This window comes from Erigeron canadensis, chromosome 3, assembly GCF_010389155.1.
Source record: "Erigeron canadensis isolate Cc75 chromosome 3, C_canadensis_v1, whole genome shotgun sequence".
In the NCBI taxonomy this organism is placed as follows: domain Eukaryota; kingdom Viridiplantae; phylum Streptophyta; class Magnoliopsida; order Asterales; family Asteraceae; genus Erigeron; species Erigeron canadensis.
Genome location: NC_057763.1, coordinates 2,062,385 through 2,085,779, shown reverse-complemented (window position 1 = coordinate 2,085,779; position 23,395 = coordinate 2,062,385). Strand labels below are relative to the sequence as shown.

Here is a 23,395-nt window from a genome sequence, read left to right as displayed (position 1 = left end):
CAGGAACTGATTTGCACTTAAAACAAAAGTCGATCGTATGAAGTTCTCTTTAGAAATTGCAACAACAATAATGTTACATTGTTAAAGCTATCTAATGAAACAAATCCATATTGTTGTATGCATTAAAATTATACTTTTGCAAACATATAAACAGTCTAGACATACTCCACACCAGAAATTGTAAAAATTGTCACATAAAAGTAATTTGCACCTCTACTAGAAACCAGAACATTGCCCAATAGCTTCCCCAACAGCCACATTAAACTTGCGTAAATCAATTGTTGCTATATATGAAGCTCCAAGCAACCTGAAACCGGTGCAAATCTGCCAAAAAAAGCTGTTGGTTAGCACTGAAGTAGCGCTGTAAGGAGCTGATGTAAAAACAATTGTCTATGTTGTTCACGGATTATGTGTTTTGTGCACACTTATACCTTTAAAGGAAAAAAACTGCACAACATGGTCTGAAGTTAAGTATTAGAATATATGAAGATCAATTGGGATGCTCCATATTGACTCAACTAAATGAATCTGGATCTATCCCATTAGCTGATGGATCTTTCATCCATTCCAAGATCAAACTAACAGTTCAAATAAAAGGATCTTGACTCGGGTCTGTTGTATATATGTAAATCCAAATATTATTTATGTTGTTTGGGATAGGAAAATATCTTAGCTCAACATAGACCGATCATGTAAGAGGTAAATAATTAATCTCGTCTAACAACAACTTCAACCAACTAATCCACCTTTACGAAAGCTTTTCTTCTTATAAATCAACATCTTTGTCTCTGGTGAGAATTATAACCCGATGAGTTCAACCACCCAAACCAATGATATCTTTGGAACTAAACTGTTTCTTTGTGAGGAGGAGATAATTTGAAATTTTTGTTGGTCCATAAGAAGTCAACGTTAATCTAGACTATTATGTTTTTGGTTTGGCAAGCCAACAAAAGCTAGAGTAAATGTGCTACCCTTTATTCACACAAACAAAAGTTAGAGTACATGTGCTGTTAACTATAGTTTATTCAATTGAGAAATGGCTTCAAAATTACATACCACTGGATGCCGCAACCTGTTTTGGCTATTTTCACTCCGCAAATTCATATTTCAATCCCTGTAACATAAGTTTCAAGGATTTGCATTTTAAAAAGAACTTGTAAGTAGCATTTCAAGAATACATTTAAACAACATAGAGAATTGAACATCACCAACCTTTTCAATTCGTGTCCGTATAAAGGAGTTGACCCCTTCCGTTGCATCACCCAACCCATAACTCGTCTGTATTAACTTAAGCTTTGGAGTGGTAGATTGTCCATTGGTAAAAGTTGTTATACTTGGACACATTGATATACTTAGGGTATCTAATGATGGCAAATGAATAGTCTCCATTCCTAAGCAAAAACCCTTTAGACTCATAAGGTCATGTAGGCATATTCTTCTTAGACAAGGAAACTCTACCACCTTCATTCTTCTTTCATCATTGTGTCCTTTTTCTTTTCCGTAGTCCTCGTCCACTCTTCTTTGATCCTCATCTTCATGTTCTTTTCCGTTGTCAATTTGTTCTACTTCATCCTTTTCTACATCCGCCAAGATTATCTGCATTCCTGGGCAGTGGATTATAGCTAGCTCTTGGAGTCGCAATAAACTATCAACCATGGAAATAGTAAATACATATCTTAAGTTAAAACAACGATCAAGAGACAGCGTTGTTAGGTTTGGAAACTTCAATACTGTCCACTGTTTGCTCTTCCATAAACATCTGCTATCAAACAACCCCTCGAATTCCATCTCTCTTACTTCCAAAACAGAATGTGTTTGGTTCAAACTGTCATCCATATCAAATGTTTCAAAAATCCCCCTCTCTCCTGAACACTGTGATATTTTTATCTTTTCAATCTTCTGCAGATGCTGCAACTCATTGTGTCTGATTACAAATCTCTGATTAAGCCTGTCTCGCACATCAACTGTGATCAAGTTATTATAAAACCAGGGCATCCTCCTTTCTGAAATAGGGAGTACTGAGCTCGAGGTTGAACCATCCAAACTTGGATTGGGAACCTGGAACAGAAAAAGCAAAGTAACACACAAGACATATGATTAACAAAACTAGTTGCATGCCGGCGTGATGCGGCGGTGTGGTGGTATGGAGGCGGCACTAATGGCGATGGGTGGTGGTGACGGCAATGGTAATTCGTTTAGTGAATAATTAAAGAAGATAGATAGTTTGGGTGGAAAGTTTTTTTCTTTGAGAAAATGGTCAAGAGGGGATGCTTCATAATGTAGTACGTATAGCTAGATTAATAAAGTTAAATTTAAAAAAGAAGCATGGAAGAAGTATCTAGTAATTAATCATCAAAGTTTATATTAACTGAACGTCTGAACTAGTACGTAGATGATGGATGCATGAGGTAAATTCAAAAGATATATACCTCTTCCTCTTCTTGCAAGGCAGCAGCAGTTGGATGATGATTGAGGCCGTATTCCGCACTATGTTCTCCCATGTCTGAACGTATGGATTTGAGCATAGGAGAATCCGAGTGACCTTTTGTAAACATTCTCATTTTTAGGCAATCCCTTATCCAAACAGTATCCAATACAGGCCATCGAAAGTTATTCCTACCCAAGAAAAAACCCTCAAGATTCGGGAGATGATATAATTCCACACGCTTCAGGCACGGGAAGACCACAACTTGATCATCAGAAGACGATGTTGTGTGGTTTCCATCTTCTTCCTCCTCCTGCACAATCACTCGGATACCATCACACCCTCTTATTTCTAAATGTTGGAGTTTTGTGAGGCTTTGAAGAGTGGAAAAAGGGAATACATCTCTCAATTGGGGACACCCACTGATAACCAAACTCCCTAGATTACGCAAATCAGGAAGAATCCTAATAGTAGTAGTATTCGTATTTGTCGTTAACGATGATACGACATCACTACTACTACCATTATTATTACTGTTGGTGCCTACGCAGAATAGAAGGAATCGTAGTTGTTTTACTTTATTACTATTTTTTAAAGATGATACAACGCTACTTGTGACATGATCATTTTCAACTACCCTTTCCATTTCGAATACTTCTTTCATTGAATCGCATCCGTCGATTCTCAGTTCTTTGAGATTTTGCATACGTCCTAATGCATACGGTGAGATCGCACTTGAGAGCCCACTGCACTCCCTTATCCAAAAAGACCACAGAGTAACAGGCTACACCATCATAAATCAATCAATCAACTAATAATTAATTTCGATAAATCTCAGTTTTGTCCTTTAATAAAAAAGTAAAGATTATCAAATTACCTTTTCAATTCTTGAGTTCTTATTTAATTGGATAATTAAGTAAAAATAATAATACGAAATTATTTTAGATCTTCATTCTTTCTTGAGTTATCAACCAATTATAATAAACGAGCATAATATCTGCGCGTTGCGACAGAATTTTATAACTACCTTTTTTAATGAATACATTGATTACAGATTGTGATTTCACGACAATAAAGTTGTGATGTTATTTGGCTTTCATTTTGTTTTAATTAGGAGGGACAATTTATTATAAGTATATAGATATAAAGTTTTAGTGTTGTAATGTGTCGTAGGGAATTTTAGGAACCATTAATATGCTAAAAGGGGCTTTTATGGTTAAAAAATTATGCTTAATTTCTCAATTTAATTCTCTGTATAGGGGGTTAAAGATAAAGAAAGGCAACTTTCTATAACCCTTATAAAACATATTGAATTATCCTATTTTAAGAAATTCAACACTTTTTTATACTAATATTAATCCTCCTACAGTAAAACCTCTATAAATTAATAGTGTTGGGACTGAGATATTTTATTAATTTATTGAGTGTTGATTTTCACTAATCTCTTAAGTTGAGTATGGACAAATTATTAAATTTATCGAGGTATTAATTTATAGAGGTTTAACTGTATATCATATCATTAAATTTTTAAAGAATATATTCAAAGCTTGAAAGTATTTAATGATGTTTGAATTTTATTAGTTATAATTTGTAATGAAATGAACTTATTTTAGAAAACTACTTCGTTTGTCTTTCTTTCGTAAATTCTAACACTTTTAAAGCAGTTTTTATATGTTTTTCTTTATAAGGTTTAAAAGATAAAAAAAATTTAATTTTCACTAATAAGTATCTTAATCTCATCTAATTATAATTTAAGTTGTCTGTTACAATTCCATGTGATTTTTTCTTCAATTTATTTTTGTATAGTAATTCATGTTCTTGCTAACTTGTATCGATGGATTGCATTTAGTTATTTATAAAAATTCTTGATTCATCATACTAGAAGTTTGAGTAAAGCTATATGTTAGATCAGGGATTCGCTGAAGGACTCAGCGAGCGGCTCATTCAGCGAGCTGTCAGCGAGCTCATATATCTGCAAGCATAATCTATCTTCAAAGTCTAAATGATATGTTCAATGACTCATCGTCCAGTATTTGTAAGTCAAATATGAGCGGAAATTTGAAGAATAGAAGAATGGTCCCAAGGACACGTGTTGAAAGATCAAGATGAAGACATGTGACCTTGTACTACTTCGGTGCAATGAAGTTTCTCTTTCATGCCGCTTTTGGAAAGAAACAAGATGAAGGAAAGAGACCTCTGCAGATCTGAATGATCCACCAATAGATAGTTGACAACCTTCATGTGTCAACATCTACTAGTGTAGTCATGTGATTCCTTATCTGTCTATAAAAGGAATCACTTGACCTAGCCACAAAACTGGTTGGTGTGTTCCACAGTTTTACTTTATTCTCTCTAAGTTATTTGTTAAGTTTTTGTGTGTTCAAAAACTTAACATATTTTTCTGTTTACTGTTTATTGTTATTGTTGTTGTCAAACAACCATCCATGTTTTCATCGTTTAGAATGAAATACATATAACTAAACAAAGTGCTTTACATCTCATCTCTATTCTTGTTATTTAGTATTTATATTACAAGTTATTTATAAAACACAAGTAGTGCATTCGAGGATCATTACTATATGAATTTACTTTTAACTTAAGGCTTCGATTAGTTGTTAATTGATAATATTTGAATGTTGCCGAGATTGGTTTTTTAATAAGATATTGTATGTCTCCCGTGGAATATTTTGTTTTATTTGTTGTTATATTGTCATAATCTCTTATTACAAAAGATTATGATGACCATATACTTTGAGAGATATAAGAACCCATGAAAAAAATTTAAAACACGGGAATTAATCTTGGCTCTTGGTATTGAAAAATCATAAATAATAATTTATCCTAAATCTATACGAGGCATGTTCAAATCTTTTGAAAATAAAATCAATCGTAGTATATATCTATATTCGTAAATTATTTGTCATATAACTAAAAGCGGGGTTGTGGTACATCTGGAACCCCTAATCTTCCTCTTTGGGCCTAATCTACTCTCCTTATTAATTCTCTACCTTTTTAATATTTACTTAAAGAAAAATAAATAATAGCCGTCCTTTATTATAAAAAATTATGGTGATAGTTTATAAATAATTTATTATTTACGACAGATCATGTATGTTTCAACTATATCTATCTTTGTAAAACACATATGCGATGTATTAAATACTCATTAATGTGTTTATCTATACTCCCTGTTAAAAGTTATGCGAGAATGTTGAAAAGTTTACATGTTTGGGACATGCAATTTACCCTTTTATTCTTTCTCTTAAAATAAAACTAAATATTCTTTTTTTCTATATACCAAAACAATACATAACCCCTTTATCTTCGTGAATAACCATCGCCATCGTCCATCATCAGCCACCGTGTTCATAATATCCGTCACAACGCGCGGGTACCATGCTCGTGTATACAAACACATAAACGATACTATCACCATATAATCAAGTTTTAATTATTTATTATTCAATAGACATATCGTTTGTGTATTAAATATATTCATTCGTATTATTATCTGTCTTGTGTGTGGAATGTTTTGGAGTGGAACAATACTAAAAAAAAAACAAATATTCGAGATGGTCTTTGTTGATGAATTGGTATGTATTTTTCGAATTATATACTATATATTTTTTGTTGAGCTTAAATCTAAATTGTTTGGTATAAAATTGTTGTTTATGTTTATAGTAAGTTTAAATATAAAAAAAAAAACTGTAAATTTTTTATTTAACTAAAGTTGAAAAAAGGGGTAACCTGGAATCAATATTTATATGCAGTTAATTTTCATATGTTTCTTTTTTAGCTTTCGTATTGATTAAATTAAATTGTTTAGCATAAAATTGTTCTTTGTGTTTGTAGTAAGTTTAGATATAAAAAGACTGCAAATTTTCTATTTAACTAAAATTGAAAAAAAAAGTAAACTGAAATTAATTTTTATATAAAGTTAATTTTCATATATTTCTTCGTCTTTAACTTTTTTATTAATTAAATTATGATATTGGTTATATTCATATTGTTTCTTAAATAATACTGCTAATGTGTAACAAACACTTCTCTATCCTTTTTTTTAGAACTTTTGCCTTCAATATGCATCTTACGTTAAAAAAAACTATAGTAATCTAAATTTTCGTAAGTTGTTCAACAAGGTTGTAGGCTTTCGTACATTAATAAGCATAAAAGGTTAAAAGTTGAGAAGAATTACCAGCAAGGATTTTGCATGTACACCACTCTCATGTACGGTCACGTGGATTAGTAACTTTCGAAGAAATATGAGTCTGATTAGACTTTAGGACTTTAAGTAATCCCATAGCAGCTGGATTCCGTTAATCATTATAAACAACATCATTTCTTTTGGTTTTACTAATAATCAATTTTATAGTCTGTCTGTGTGTTTTTACTTCTTTGAGTATATGATAACTAAATTGTAGTATCACATAGAAACTTTATAAGAGAACTTACCAGATTTTTCTATGTTTTTTATACCATTTGCAGGGCATGACAACGCATGGCTCGGCCAATGATGAATGGACAGAAAACTTTAGGAGTATTTTGACAGATGGAGTGACTATTGAGCTAGCAAATTTTCAAGTTGATAGAAAGGTGAATGGAACTACTCAGATGAATTAGAAGACGATCCTACGTTTGATATCGATTATTCTGATGATGAGTATGATTCCGATATGTATGATAGGCCTTCCCAAAAGATTAGTTTATTACACATTACTTTTTCAACTTTTTGCCTTATTTAATTTGGATCATTTTATGTTTTATTTTTAGGTATTCGAATTTTACTCGGTATCTATTTAATATACTTGAAATCCAATTTGTTAGATTTGATTAATATATATTGAGGTTACCCGTCTATTGGACGGGCTTGAGCACTAATATGGGTATAGTGGATATTGTTATTGATTATAATTAGTGATCTGACTTTGGTAAATTATTTGATAAGTAATGACTTTTTTTAATTTTTTTTTCAAGTAATGACTATGTTATCTTAATCTTAACCTCCATATATATACAAAAAATAGTATTAATACCCGTGCACGATGCACGATCGATTCATTATTATTTATAATTATACATCATATTTATAATAAATATATATGTTTGTTGATGAGTTCAAATATTCATAAACAATAACTACATTAGGTTTAAACATTAACAATAACATTATTAAATTGATAAAAAAAAAAAAAAAAATATCTCAAATGTTTGGACCAATAATGGATTGCAAAAAGGTGTCTCCCACGTTCGAATTATGTATAAACATATAAAAAAAAATCATTTGCTTTCGATCAAGAATTACGTCACGTGTCGTTTCAAGAATATCTCAATCTTATTTTAGTTTATTGGTAGATATTATCCTCTCATAGATAAAAAACACATTACCTAATATAAAACAATAACAAGTAATTAATATAGACAAAACATGAAGTAAATAATAAAGAGGGGGAAAAAAATACAAAAAGGATATATATTAATAATTTAATATTACTACTAAATTCGAAGACTAAAGCAATTTGAAGAAAAAGATGGATATCGAAATTAATCAAATATGTGTAATGTAAAAGCAATTTGAAGAAAAAGATGGATATTTCATAATTAAAGTGTAGGCGAATATACATGCATTAAGAGTCCAAACAAATTAAGAATTCTATACAAATTCAAATAAATTAAATATAATATATTTGGTAAGTTTATAGATATTCTTTTATAGATAAATACAAATAACAAAATTAAGGAATTAACATTTAAATAATTAAAGGGACACTTGTCGTGTAAGGAATGTGACAAGTGTCGTTTAAACAATATTACAATCCTGTTTTAATTTATTGGTAAATATTGAGTGATCTAAAAAGAAATCTTTTATTATACTAAAACACAGTTGATTTAATAACTTATTAGCGAATCACAACTCTCGATTTCTTCAAATTTTTAATTTTAACTTTTATTGACTTTTATATTATAAATAAATAAATATACATACACATTGTCGACCACTTTCAACCTAAAGATATATATAATGAAAAATAATTAAATTTATTTAATATCTATTCAATAAATAAAATAACACCAACTTTGTTTTACAATTTATAATTAGTCCTTAACCTATTATAACTAAAACTTATCAATGATATTTATCCTATTATAACTATATAACTATATATATATATAATATAATACTTATTCAATTTAATCTTAATATGTACTAAAAACAACTTATTTAATAACTATTAATCAATCATAGCTCTCAATTTATTTAAATTATTTAAATCAATACATGTTTAAATTAATTTATATTTTTTGTTTGTTTTTCATCACCAATTTACACTTTATTCCAATATCAAAATAGTTACTTTATTGAATAATATATACCTAATAACAAAATATATCTAAAAATTAGAGACTTTATAACATTTAATCAATATTTTATTTTATATTCTCTTTATAGTAAGACTTATATACAAACAATAATATATCAAAATTAGAGACTTTACCACATTTAATCAATATTTTATTTTTGATGTAGTTTCACACGCAACCAAATGGCTCAATACTAAAAGATTAAATCAAAGACCGAAAACATTAACAAAACGTCAATTATATTATAATTCAATAATAATCAACTGAATTTTACATCAAACAAAATCCTTATTTATACTAAACTTGACACCTCTAAAATAGGAAACTAAATCAATTTATAATTATCCAAATAAATAAAAGATAACTTATAAAAATAAAATATAATTTATTAAAATAGAAGATAATCTGAGTCACAGATCTCCTGTATCAATTTTATATTATCTTTATCGTAAGACTTATATACAAACAATAATATATCCATGTACATATTGTACTATATCATCCATATATATTGCAAAAGATGAAGAGGATATGTGCTTTTAATGTCCATATAATACATAATATTGATTTTTATTTACTAACATTTTTGACATTTGAATTGGATAATTAGTTTTTTCACGTAAATTTTCAACTTTAAAATCACAAGCTTTATGAATCGAATGTATAAAAAGCTAATATTGTTATGTGCTTTAATGTCCATATAATACATAATATTGATTTTTATTTGCTAACATTTTTTGACATTTGAATTGCACAATTAGTTTTTTTCACATAAATCTTCAACTTTGAAATCACAAGCTTTATGAGTCGAATGTATAAAAAGCTAATATTGATAATGTCGTAACCCCGTGTCCAGTGTTGGACACGAGTCCAAAATCTTGTTATTTGTGTAATCACAACACTGAATTTATTTAAATTAAATTATTAAAATGTTACTAAACTATTTTCTTTTTTTAAGAAAACGACTCAATCTTTATTTAGTGTAAAAAGAAAACTACAACTCGACTTTTTTATAGTTTGACTAGGTAAATACAATTCTTTATTTAGTTTATTAATAATAAATTCTAGTTATTAAATATATATTTTTCGAACATTTAGTCGGTACACGACATCAGGGAAACTTCATCATATAATGGTGAAACCTTGCACATACCATAGACAACGAGATGTTGATTATAAACCGTTACAAGTATTCGGAGAAAAAACCTCAAAATTTACCATCCCTAATAATCAAATTTAAGACCTGAAGTAAAACCTAGGAGTGCTTCTAACTAATTGGACTAGTCATCATTAGCTATTAATATCTATAGAAAAAGTTTTGTTAGTTCATACTTTTCTGTTTTACATCACTAACTATGCTGTTTAAGATTATTAATAATTTATATCCATATCTTACAAAATTCCAATTTGTTTTTTCAGAAGTACATTTTATTTTTAGTTTATTTACTTTTTTTTTACAATTAAATTTTAATTTTTTTTTATATTTTAAATTTGAATTTATAAGTTTTTTTGCACTTATATAATAATTCATTTAATTTTATAAAATGTCGTTAACTTATCTTGTATTTGATACGAGACTATGTTAGTAAGATTTAACTTTTCAAAAGCTTAATAACTTTTCAAAAGCTCAATATTTTTCTAATAGTTAGTAACTCAAATAATATTAATTTATATACCATAGTCTCAGTTTTCCTAGAGTAGTAGAGTTCTTTGAAACTTTGTAATCTATTTTTGTAAAATTCATTTTTTAAGTAATACATAATGGATCAAACAATAATTCAATTTTTTAAAAATACATATTGGTTCAAACTTCCTTTTTATATCGTTGTTTTCATTGAAATTCTAAATTTATGGCTATTAAAAAGAAAGGTTTTATCTTTCTTTTTTTTCCCCGAAAAAGTAATTAAGTTTCATTATTATATCAACTAGCGTTGTACCCGCGCGATACAACGGAGAATAAGAAAAAAACGTCGGTGGTTTGATGGTGGTTTGTGGGGCGGCGGCGATGAAAAAGAAAAAAAAAATAAGCCGGCGGTAGTGGATGGTGGTTTGATGGTGGTTTTTGGGGCGGTGGTGGATGGTGTTTATGGGGGATAGCATACATAAAAGGTGGATTGCGGCGGTGGATGGTGGTATTTGGGGCGGTGGTGGATGGTGTTTATGGGGTGAGAAAATCAGAGAAGAGGGAGGGAGAGAAAATCAGAAATCGGATAAACGTATGTGTGTGTAATGAATGTGATGGAGAAAAAATAGGGTAGTGTAAATTAGAAGGGCATAAAAGACATTTTAAAAGTAGAGGTATTAAAAGGGAGTGAGATAGTTTGCTTATTAATGAAGTATAGATATAGATAAAAACCATTCCGCAATTGCAAAAAGGCCCAAGGTTACAAATGAAGGACTAGATTAATTAAATTGAATTCATTTCAATTCCCCCAACTAATCGTTTCTTTCCTTGTATCATACTTTTATACCAAAAAAAACTAGAAATCTTATCACTACAAATCATCTCGTCTTGAAAGATCTTCTCGAGACGATAAGATTATAAAGTTATTTGATAGGTGATTAAGTTATATATACAATTTTTTAGATAGAAATTGAAACAAACTATATTTAAGTTTTACAATTAACAAGAGGGCTAAAGACACCGCAATGATATTATTTTTTTTTAACTCGAGACGGGCTTGTGTTTATGAAGTGTTCTCCTCTATCGTTTCATTATCTTTCTTTTGGTTGTCAAACTGTTGTAACACTTTTAGTTATTCGTGGTCTACTTAGATTGATAGTCCAAACCTTCTATTGTAATCCTTTAGCGTTTTGCCGAAGGTTCTGTTTTAGTAATATTAATATATTATTGGCTGTTCAAAAAAAAAAAACAATTAACAAGAAATTAATTAGCGAAAATTTTGTATTTTTACTTTCTGCTACTGAAAAAAAATAAAATTAAAAGTAAACCCATAGCGTTTGAAAAATAGAAAAGGAAAATATGTAGATGGTAAATTAAAAACATATTACATACCTCTTCTTGCAAGTAGCTGTCTGAATGTAAATATTTGAGGACAGGAGAATCCCATTGACCTTGTGTAAGCATTCTCATTTTTGGGCATTTCCATATTTGAAATCTATCCAATACAGGACAGTACTGAAAGGCATTTGTACCCAAGAAAAAACTCTCCAGATTAGGCAAGTTTTCTAGTTCCACAGACTTGAGGCAAGGGAAGAACACAGGTAATTTATAAGGATCAGATGATGATGATGTGGTGTGGTTTCCATCTTCTTCCTCCTCCTCCCTGACTATCACTCGGATACCATCGCAAGATGATATTTTTAAAGATTCTAGTTTGGTGAGACTTTGAAGAGTGGAAAAGGGGAATACATCTCTCAAAAGGTGACACCGCCAGATATCCAATTTCCTTAGATTACGCAAATCAGGAAGAATACTAATTGTAAATGATGGTACAGCAACACTTCGACTACTTCCATCCCCAGGCCTACTTGTGACATCATTACCAACCACCCTTTTGATTTCGAATACATCTTTCATTGAATCACATGACCATATTTTTAATTCTTGGAGATGTTGCAGATGGGCTAATGCATAGGATGGAATCGCACTAGAGAGCGCACTGCACTTTTCTATCTTTATAACTCTGGAGTATTGGCACAAAGACCACCGAAGAGCAACAGCTTCTTCTCCAAGCTGCACCATCATAAATAAATCATTCAATGTATGATTTAATATATTTATATTTATCAAAAAACAAATCACACTCCATCTACCAGTAGTATATTTATCAAGCTACCAAACTACAATATTTATATTTATATAGTTATATATATACTAAACTAAATTAAACCCGTATATTGTACGGGTTAACTAAAACTTCTAATCAAATATTTTTTAAAATATGATAAATCTCTTTATATAACTTAGAGAGAATTATTTTTTGATTTGTTGGCAATTGTGGAAGATTGTCATGTAGGATTTTTTATGATTTGTCATACTTACATTAATTTTCTAATTTTAAACATTCTTTTAAAAATTATATTTTATCCTATTCATCATTAAATAATAATAAAAAAAACTAAAAAATTAAAAAATGAAAAAATAATAAAAAATTAAAAGTCGGTTAACAAGTAGGCTATTATATTATTTTAATTTTATCCTATGCATAGGATGGAATAGCAACCGAGAGCGCATCGCATGCACATATGGATATAGCTTTGGAGCATTGACACAAAGACCACTGCAATCATCAATGTATAATTTAATAAATCTCGGTTTTGTCCTTTTAAGAAAATATGTAAAGTAAATTTTAGTTGTTTGACTCTAAACTTCTATACTATTATTATGATTATGATATGATATTAACCACTAGGTTACTATCCTAATAATATGGAAATCCCTCTATCCTTTTTTCGCCCCCATGTCGCCACACAGGGGGAATGGGGAGGGTTTGAATTTGGGAGATTCACATTCTAACCCTTATAAGACAAAGTTTTCATCTAGTTGTCTTTGGGGTATTATTAGGTGGTTTTCCTTTTGTTAGGTATTAGGTGATGTGAATCTCTTTTCATCTAAAGGTTTAATGAAGATGTCAGCAAGTTGATCATCAGTGGGGTTGAAGTAGATTTCAACATCCCCCTTCATGACATGATCACGAATGAAGTGATACCTAATGTCAATATGCTTAGTTTTGGAATGCTGAACAGGATTATGTGTGATGGCAATAGCACTAGTGTTGTCACACATAATTGGGATTTTAGAAAAATTTAAGTCATAGTCAGCAAGTTGGTTTTTCATCCAGAGGACTTGTGCACAACAACTTGCTGCTGACACATACTCTACTTCAGCAGTGGAGATGGAAATTGTATGCTGTTTCTTACTAGACCAACTAGTCAGCCTTCCCCCAACAGTTGACATCCACCACTGGTACTTTTCCTATCTAACATGCATCCAGAATAGTCAGAATCAGAGTATGCAACTAAGTCAAAGTTAGAATCTTTGGGATACCAAAGACCTAGAGAGGAAGTCCCTTTGAGATATTTAAAAATTCTCTTGACAGCAAGAAGGCGAGACTCCCTGGGAGATGCTTGATATCTTGCACAAAGGCAAGTAGCAAACATAATGTCTGGACGACTTGCTGTGAGATACATCAGCGAGCCTATCATCCCACGATAGAAAGTGGGGTTCACATGCTTACCATCAAGGTCAACATGGAGATTGTTTGGAGGAGACATAGGAGTAGGCTTAGTAGAGATATTAGACATATCAAATTTAGCCAGCATGTCTCGTATGTATTTTTCTTGGTTTATAAAAATGCCATCAGGAAGTTGGTGAATTTGTAGACTAAGGAAAAAGGTCAGCTCACCCATTATACTCATTTCAAAGTGAGAGGACATTAGTGAGCTAAACTTATTACAAAGTTTCTTGCTGGAGGATCCAAATATGATGTTATCGACATATATTTGTACATATAGAACATGAGCACTCTTTCTATAAATAAAGAGGGTGTTGTCTATAGATCCTCGCTGAAACTCATAAGAAAGAAGAAATTCAGAAAGAGTGTCATACCAAGCTTTGGGAGCTTGTTTAAGACCATATAAAGCTTTATAAAAACGATAAACATGGTTTGGCTTGGTTAGATCTTCAAAACCAGGTGGCTGCTCCACATAAACTTCTTCTTCGAGTTTTCCATTCAGGAAAGCACCCTTGACATCCATTTGATATACAGTGAAGTTTCGATAAGCAACATGTGCCAATAATAAGCGTATTGCTTCAAGTCTGGCCACTGGAGCAAAGGTTTCGTCATAATCGACACCTTCTTCTTGAAGGTAACCTTGAGCAACTAACCTAGCCTTGTTACGTATAACAACACCATCTTCGTCCATTTTATTTCTATAGACCCATTTTGTTCCAATGGGTTCTTTGCCAGGAGGAAGGGGAACTAAGAACCAGACATGCTGTCTTTGGAATTGTGTTAGTTCTTCTTGCATGGCAGCAACCCATGATGGGTCAACCATAGCCTCTCCAATATTCTTAGGAGTGATCATTGACAAGAAATTTACATAAAGACATGTATTTCTAGTCGCTGATCTAGTCACAATGCCCTGCTGAGGATCACCAATTACTTGGTGAGCAGTTGGAGTTGAAGTCCATTTAAGTGATGGGACACTTGATGAACCTAGAGTGGCAGCGGAAGACATTTGTATGGGATCAGCAGGAGAAGGATAAGAGGAGAGATCGATGGTTATAGAAGGTTCAACTAGAGTTTGATCAGTGGAGCCATTTAACTGATTTGAGTTATCATTAATGATGGGGTCATCAGCAAACTCCATGTCTTCAGCGTTAGCTGAAGCATCATGAAACTCTTCATCAGCAGAGTCATCAACTTGCACATCACCAACCAGTGATCTAGGTTTGGCTGATGCAGCATGGATTGATCTTAAAATAGGCTCAACTGGCCCAATCGTATAGATATGAGTAGCAACTTGCTCCAGCTCAGGGTCTGCTGAACTGTCCTCAGTGAGTTGCTGATCAAGAGGCGGTGAGCAAGAAGCATCAACAAATAAGTCAGCATCCTCCATAGGAGGATTAGTGAACTCATTGAAGATCTCTTCAGTAGAAGATGGTTGGATATCTTTAAGTGCAGATGAGCTTTCATCAAAAGTGACATGAATGGATTCATCCACTTTTTGAAGGCGAGTATTAAATACTCCAAAAGCTTTGCTGAAGGCAGATTATCCAACAAAGTAACCATCATCAGCTTTAGGATCAAATTTGCCAAGATGATCCTTGTTATTTAGAATAAAGACAGGACAACCAAATACATGGAAGTATTTGATTTGAGGTTTCTTTCCTCTCAACACTTCATATGCTGTCTTGTCATGTCTTTTGACAATGAGACAACGGTTTTGAGTGTGACAAGCAGTGTTAACTGCTTCAGCCCAAAACCGACTTGGAAGAGAGGACTCACTGAGCATTGTACGTGTTGCCTCAATGAGAGTTATATTTCTTCTTTCAGCAACACCATTTTGCTCAGGAGTTCTAGTAGAAGAGAAGTTTTGTGAGATCCCTTGATCAGCACAAAAAGATTCAAGAATGTGGTTTCTAAACTCAGTGCCATGATCACTTCTGAGTTCTTTAACCCTTATGCTGTTGAGATTTTCCATTTTCTTAATGAATTTGATAATTTCATCAGCAGCATCACTCTTAGAGTTAAGAAAGATTGTCCAAGTATATCGTGAATATTCATCCACAATTACTAAAGTGTATCTACTACCTTTTAGACTTTGAACATTCACTGGACCAAAAAGGTCCATGTGAAGAAGATGAAAACAACCCTTAACAGAATTGGCTTGTTTTGTTTTGAATGTAGCTCTATGGCATTTTCCTTTTTCACAAGCACCACAGAGTCTATCTTTTTCAAAGGAAAGAGGAGGAAGACCACGAACAAGGTTCTTTTTGGCCATTGAGTTTATGGTTTTAAAATTCACATGCAACATACGCTTGTGCCATAACCAATTTAACTCGGATGCTGACTTAGCAAAGAAACAAGTCTCACTATCAGTCTTGATAGGAGTGAAGTCTACAAGATATACATCTCATTTTCTTGGTGCTACCAAGACGACTTCCTTGTTGATGTTTACTACAGTGCCTTGATGTTTATCAAGGATTACCTTGTAGTCAGCATCACACAGTTGACTTATGCTGATGAGATTATGTTTTAATCCATTTACATAAGCAACTTTTGAGAATTTTATGAGGCCATTAGAAAGAAGACCATACCCTTCAGTCTGTCTAGTGGAGTTGTCACCAAACACCACTGTAGGACCAGGTGCCTCTGTATAGTTATCCAGCAGGGACTTAGAGCCAGTCATGTGTTTTGAACAACCACTGTCCAAATACCACACTCCCTTTCCCAGCGTGCCTTGCATGGATATAAAGAAAGGATTTAGGCTTCACTTTGTTCATCCATGGCCAAGTCAGCAGGATTAACAAAAGGTACTTCAGAGGAGGTTGTTGGCTCTTCAGAGAGAGCCTCCTCAAGAGTAGTGTGATTTCCCACAGAGACAAGACCAAAGGTGTTATCATCTTCATTGAAGGGCATTATGTTAGTTTCATTGCTACGAAGATATGTATAGCTGCTCACTACCTCAGGAGCACTATACTCAACTAGCATTGAAGGTTGCCCCCAAGCATTTGAAATAACCCTTTGAGAATGGGGAAGTTCAATGCGCTTAGCAGCAATGTATTCAGCGATGTTTACATTAGTGACAGAAGAGGTGTCACTGAGTACAGGTTCAGTAAAAAGATTCTCACTGACCCTAATAAAAGAAGATGTTTCAGCAGACAGAGAGATGTTTGGTTGAACAGCCCCTGAAGCATCTCTTGGGCTGACGGAGTCACATTCAGAGGCAACATGTCCTCTGCTGCTACAAAGATAGCATTTTTTTGTTAGAGGGGTTGCCTTTTTGAATTTGAATGCAGAAGTCCCTCAGCTGAGAAAAGAGGTCATTCACACGCTGAGTAAGCTCATTTATTTGAGGAGAGGAGGAAGATGAAGCTTTGCTCTTTTGCTTAGACTTGGATTTACTCCTTTGTCTAAGTTTAGGAGGAGGCAATTGAGGAACAGGACGAAGGATGGACTTACCATGATGATTTTGAGGATTTTGAGGTCCTCTAATCATGGTCCATGCTTGCTTTCCAGCAGGATAGGAGGAAGAGGAACCCTGCTGAGACTGAATCACTCTGTTTGGAGTGATGGGTCTGGTCTGACGATTTGGAGTCACTGACCTCATTTTCCTATTAGGTAAGTACTCCATGTTTGACAGAGAGGATTGACCATGCTGAGTAGCAATTTGTCCTCTTTGTGGAGTAGTGGGTCTCATTTGCTGATGTGGCAAATGTCCCCGCTGAGGAGTTATAGGCCTTACTTGTTGATGTGGCAAGTGTCCTCGCTGAGGAGTGGTAGACCTATTTTGTGAAGGCAGTCTTCCCTTTTTAGGAGTGTTATGCCTTAGATTGGATTTTAGAGGCATAGATTGAGATGCCATATGAGTTTGAACATTAGCAGGTACAACCTTTGTGGGAAGTACTTGCTGATGTCTTGCATCAGCGAACCTAACTCGTCTATTCATTAGACGATCATGTTCAGTCATGGGATTAGCATGGGTAGGTTACAGCTGAGAGGAAGATTGAGCACTAGAATGTTGCTGAACGACCTGATTAACTCGCTGAGGAGTACCATAGTCATAGGGAGCAGCAATAGTGCTTCTTTTAAAGGGCTCAACACCTTTTACAGATAGCCGCTGAGGAGCAATGGGTACATATCCATTACTTGAAATTCCCCTTTAAAGGTTCTAGGTGGAGAATGTTGAATTCTCCCTTCATGTGGCATCATGCCAACAATAGGAAGATGAGAGAACATGTCAAAAGTACTGGTTGAGGGACTGGTACTTTTGACATTAGAGGAAGAGGGCACACTGGTGGAAGATGTAGCCTTATAATCTATCTCAGCATGGTAGTCATTTTGTCCCTTGACAAAATACCACTTTTTCATCTCTTCAGGAGAGATGGAAGCTGAAGAGGGTGGAGGAATAAAGATTTCAGGCTTTATATCATCATTAAATGAGTCAGCAATTGAGGCAGCAACATCAAAATTGCCACCAATCACTGCTTGTACTTGAGCAGGGACTTGCTCACTCAAACAGTGATGATGAAATTTGGAAGCCTTTGACCAGGAGGTCACAATCTTCTTCAGATTAGAAACTTCAGCCTTGAGAGTTTCATTCTCAAGTTGGAGTTTCTGAGTCATTAACTCATGAGATTGAAGTTCAATATGAACATTTTTCAATTTCATAAGTTTTTCAGATTTTTCACTTAACTCTACTCCAACAGAGTTAAGTTTAGATTGAAGTTTAGCACGTAGACTTTCTACAAACTGAAGATCACAAGACAAAGACTCAATAATTCTGGTCTTGTCATGATCATAAGAGGAGGAAAAAAGAGAGTGTGCCTTTTTAACAGTGAAATTTACCCACTGACTAGAGGAGACTTGATCCTTTGTCAGAGCATCACTGTCAGCAAGTGCCATAAGGCACATGGCATCAACATAATCGTCATCATCAGAATCATCTGAGTCAGCCCAATCATGTTCTTCAGCAACTAGTCCTTTTGCTGGAACTTTGGCATCCTCTGTTTCAGCCACTTTTGCCTTTAACTGATAGTATTTGTTCCTGTATTCATCAGCAGATTTAGAAGAATTAGGTTTAGGAGCTGCTGGAGTGGGAATAGAGACTCTACACCCCTTCTGGTAGTGGTCTTTTCTGCCACACCTCCAGCATTCTTCCTGTGATTTATCAACAGGAGGTTTGAGGGGAGCAACCGTTTTGCGATTGTTCCATCTTCTGGAGTATTTTCTACCAGCAACAAGGGCAAAGCCCATAAAATCATTAAACAAGTCTTGTTTCTCTTGATCATCCAGCTCATTAATGAGAGTTTGAATGGGTGCTGGAAGATTTGAAATATTGGCACCATCATAGAGATCGATGGGCTTAGTAGAAACAAGTGCTATAGGGTCAGAAATAGGATGGGAGGATATGCTGACAAAGGAAGAAGAAGAAGAAGAAGGGCCAGCATGTCTTTTGGCATCAACAGAGGCTCGAATGTTTTGAGCCAATGCTCTCTCTTCAAATTGAAGAGTACCAAAGAGTTCTTCAAGATCAAAATCTTGAATTTTCTTCGTTGTACGAAGAGTTTGTCTTAAGCTTTGCCACTTAAGAAGAAGAGAGTCAATGAATTTATGGCATACTTCAAAATTATCATGAGTAATGCCAACATTTGTCATATCATTGAGCAACCCTTTAAAGCGAGTATAGGTGCTCTCAAGACTTTCATCAGGAAGAGAGAAGAAGTTTTCATAAGCTCGTTTCAAATCAATTTTCTTGATTTTGATGAGGTTAGCAGATCCTTCATAGGTGCTGACCAATCTATCCCATACTTCTTTTAAAGAGGGATACTTGATGACTAGCTTTATGATTTTAGGGGGAAGAGTGACAATAATCATGTTTTTCAGCCTAGCATCAAGATTTACCAGCTTTCTTTCTTCATCTGTCCATTGAACCTCTGGTTTAACCAGGTCAGTGACTATCTCAGGAGCTTCAGGTATGGACCCTCAGTTAATATAGTCATTAAATAGGGTTCCACACACCAGAGATGTGAAGAAACATCCTCTCCTTTCAAGACCCAAAATCCTTGGGCTCGAATTTAGGAGGTGTCGACACATAACCAAAGTCACGTGTGTTCACTAGGCTGGGAACAGAAGACATATTCTTGTTTTAGAAAAAGAATTTCAAGAAAAGTTAAAGAACAGAATTTTAATGTAAACACAAGGAGGCAAACAAATCTTGTTCCAATGATTTAGGAACGGTGGCTCTAATACCACTTGATGGTCCATGAATGCACAACTTATGTTATATTTAAATTAGACAAGAAAGTAAATAAGAAGATAAATAACAAGAACAACAACAAGTTCAATTGTAATAAATCAATGCAAGTATAATCATATGTATCATTGATTAAACGATGAATACATGGTCGATCTTATACACTTGACTTACAAGAATACAAATGAATAAAGGTAATTGCTAAGTCTAGACACACTAAAAACTTGAAAAATTACAAGTGACACACTTTCAAGGTGACTAACACACTTGATACAATGCGGCTGTGTTGCTTTATATAGAGGAAGAATTAGGTCAACACAACCTTCCTTTGATGGTGATAGCTGGTGGTTGTCGACGTTCCATTGGCTCCTTGTACTTCCAAGCAAGAGCCCTTGTCTTTTTTACCAAAATGGGTATGAGAGAGAAGACCCAAGTTTTGGTCCCAACATGTACCTTTACCAAGTAAGGTATGTTACAGTTGGAAGAACCACCATGTGACTCTTGTCTTCATATGGTTTGAATACTTCCCGCCATGACAAACATTTGGTCAGCATACACCCCGCTGAAGAGAGTCACTGGACTCGCTGAAGACTTGTTGACGATACATGTCAGCGAGTAAACAGCGAATCCAAGACTCAACAGATGCCAGTAGGTTTTAGGTAAAGAGGATTGAGCCAAGAGTGTGCGAATCATGTTATTAATAGTTCTGATTTTCCTTTCAGCTTTACTATTTAGGGTTTAGGGTTTTGATGCGCGACAAGTAATAAAATTAGACTGTCTAAGACAAAGCAATAAATTTGAGCCTGGATGACCCAATCTTTGATGCCAAATGCCTTGAGAAACTGCACCAAAGGTGGGATGAGTGATGGGCTTGGAGACTTGTTTAGGATCTAGAGTGTAGAGTTCCCCAGAGCTATCGCAGCGGAGGATAGGGGTCCGGGACTTAAGGTCCTTCGCAAGAAAAACATTTGGGTCAAATTCAATAGATACTCATTTATCAATAGTAAAACGACGTACAAAAAGCAGGTTTTTGATTAAAGATGGAGCATAGAGGACTTGGTTGAGTTTAAATGGTGGGATGGGAGGGGGTAAAGTTTGATTGCCATGTCCAAGAACATGAATGGTATTATCATTGCCCATAATAATATTATGAGATATGCCATTATTAAAAAACAAAACGAGAAGTTGCCTGGGTAGGGAGTCATGTGTCATGTAGCTCCTGTATCCATAGTCCAATTTTGGTCAGGTAGATTAAGGGACATAGTAGAAAGGGCCTGATCAACATCTGTTAGAGCACAATTGGCAACATAAGATTGAGGCGGTCGTGGACTAAGAATGTCTGGGCCTGATGTATGGTTTGTATGGGAATGTTGGAATGTGGGGTGGTAGGGTAGGGGCAAGGAGGCACATTGTTCCATTGAGCCTATGGAGAGAGCAGAGGGTTTGCTGATGATTCAGCCAATGAGGAAGGATGGACCAGGGTACCATAATGAGGGTAATACTAATGGGAAGTGCCTCGTCCATGGTTGGACCCACGCCCCCTTCCACACCCCTAACCACGACCACGTCCACGACCTCACTCACTATATTCGTTGCGAGTATCATGACGAGGGGAAGAAGTAATAGTACGATCAGTAGTAGTTGCAAGGACAGTACTAGAAGCTTAGGCAACATGTTGGGCTTGGTTTGATTTTTGCTTCTCGGCTATACATAATCTTGAGCGTGTCTCATAAAAATTGGGTAAGATTTGGTTTGTTGGATGTTATCGGTTGTACCTTCATATTGTTCAAGAAGACCAGTGAGATTTTGTAATACGGGTTGTTCTTTAGGGATTAGGGACCCACCTTTATGGAATTGATCAATGAAAACTTTCATGGCCTGGAAGTAGGCGGACATGGAGCTAAATTGATCAAATCGAGTATTGGCGAAGTTGTTGTTAAGGTGAATGATCCTGGTTGCACGGTTATCCTAAAACAGATTAGCGAGGGCGGTCTATGGAGCATAAGCTGTGGTGTCAGGTTTAAGGATACTATGGAGAAGATCCGTAGAGATAGTGCCATATCCATTGGAGAACAATAAAATCAATACATTTCCATGATTCGGCTGGTGTCTGTTCTTTCCCTTTGTCTTTGTCTGGAGTGGATGTAGGATCGGTTTCTTTGGGTTAGAAATAGTGGAAAACCTGAAAAGCTTTACAGTGTATTTTGAAGAGTTCTGACCAAGTTGTATAGAGGCCAGTTTCATTATCAAGAGTGATGGGGATGAATGTTTTGATGTTCGACACGGTGATTGCGGGGTGAATAGGGGATGCCATGATGAAATCTAATTAATAGATTCAGAGAAAGTGAAGAAAAAAAATGGGAAATTTACTGAGAGATAGAAGGACTAGGGTTTAGGATTGGGTATTCTCTGATACCATGATATATTTTATAAACTGATGTTTTTTTTCATTGATTTCATTTGTATTTATAGATACAAAGGAACTCCTACTTTATAGTAGAGATATACATGCCATATCAATATTCTTACTTTATTATCTAGAATTATCTATTACAAACTACGGTACATATTAGTGAATGTTAAAACTAATTAAAAAACACTGATAATATAATGGTCAATTTTTGTAACTTATCTCTTTCTATTTTTCTTTGTATTTAATTATCTTTATATGTGGAATATAATTTATTTTAATATAATTTAAAACTAGATTATATTGATAATTACATTTAATATTTACTAACCGATTATATTGTAAGATATATATATATGGGGGATGGTAATATAAGGCTGTCGAGTATCTAAGCTTAGGTGTGGAACACTCACACATTGTTTTTTTAATCCATAAAAATTATGGGGGCCCATGCATTTATTCATTAAACAATAAATAGTAAAATATTAGTATGTGAAGGGTTCCACACCTAAGCTTAGGTGCCGGATAGCCTTATATTCCCTTTTCCCTATATATATATATATATATTTATTGTAATCTATCTTTCTAAGATATCAATGTTAGATTATATATTTACTTTATAAATTTCATAAACATTGTTTAGTTAAGAATAAACGTTGTTCAGTTAAGAATAAACATTGTTCAGTTAAGATTAGTTTTGGGATTAAGGTGGCCGACTGGATGAACACTTTCAAATAGATAAAAGTAAATTAAAA

The 23,395-nt window shown here is 33.9% G+C and overlaps 1 protein-coding gene across 1 annotated transcript; it reads right to left on the bottom strand.

Annotated features, from left to right (window-relative positions):
- Nucleotides 1-216: 216 nt before the first annotated feature.
- LOC122590801 lies at nucleotides 217-12,491 on the bottom strand. Its single transcript, XM_043762970.1, has 4 exons — nucleotides 11,802-12,491; nucleotides 2,430-3,209; nucleotides 1,213-2,058; nucleotides 217-324 (listed from the first exon to the last, which is right to left on the bottom strand). The coding sequence occupies exons 1-4, from the start codon at nucleotides 12,489-12,491 to the stop codon at nucleotides 217-219; spliced, it is 2,424 nt and encodes an 807-aa protein (XP_043618905.1).
- Nucleotides 12,492-23,395: the final 10,904 nt, after the last annotated feature.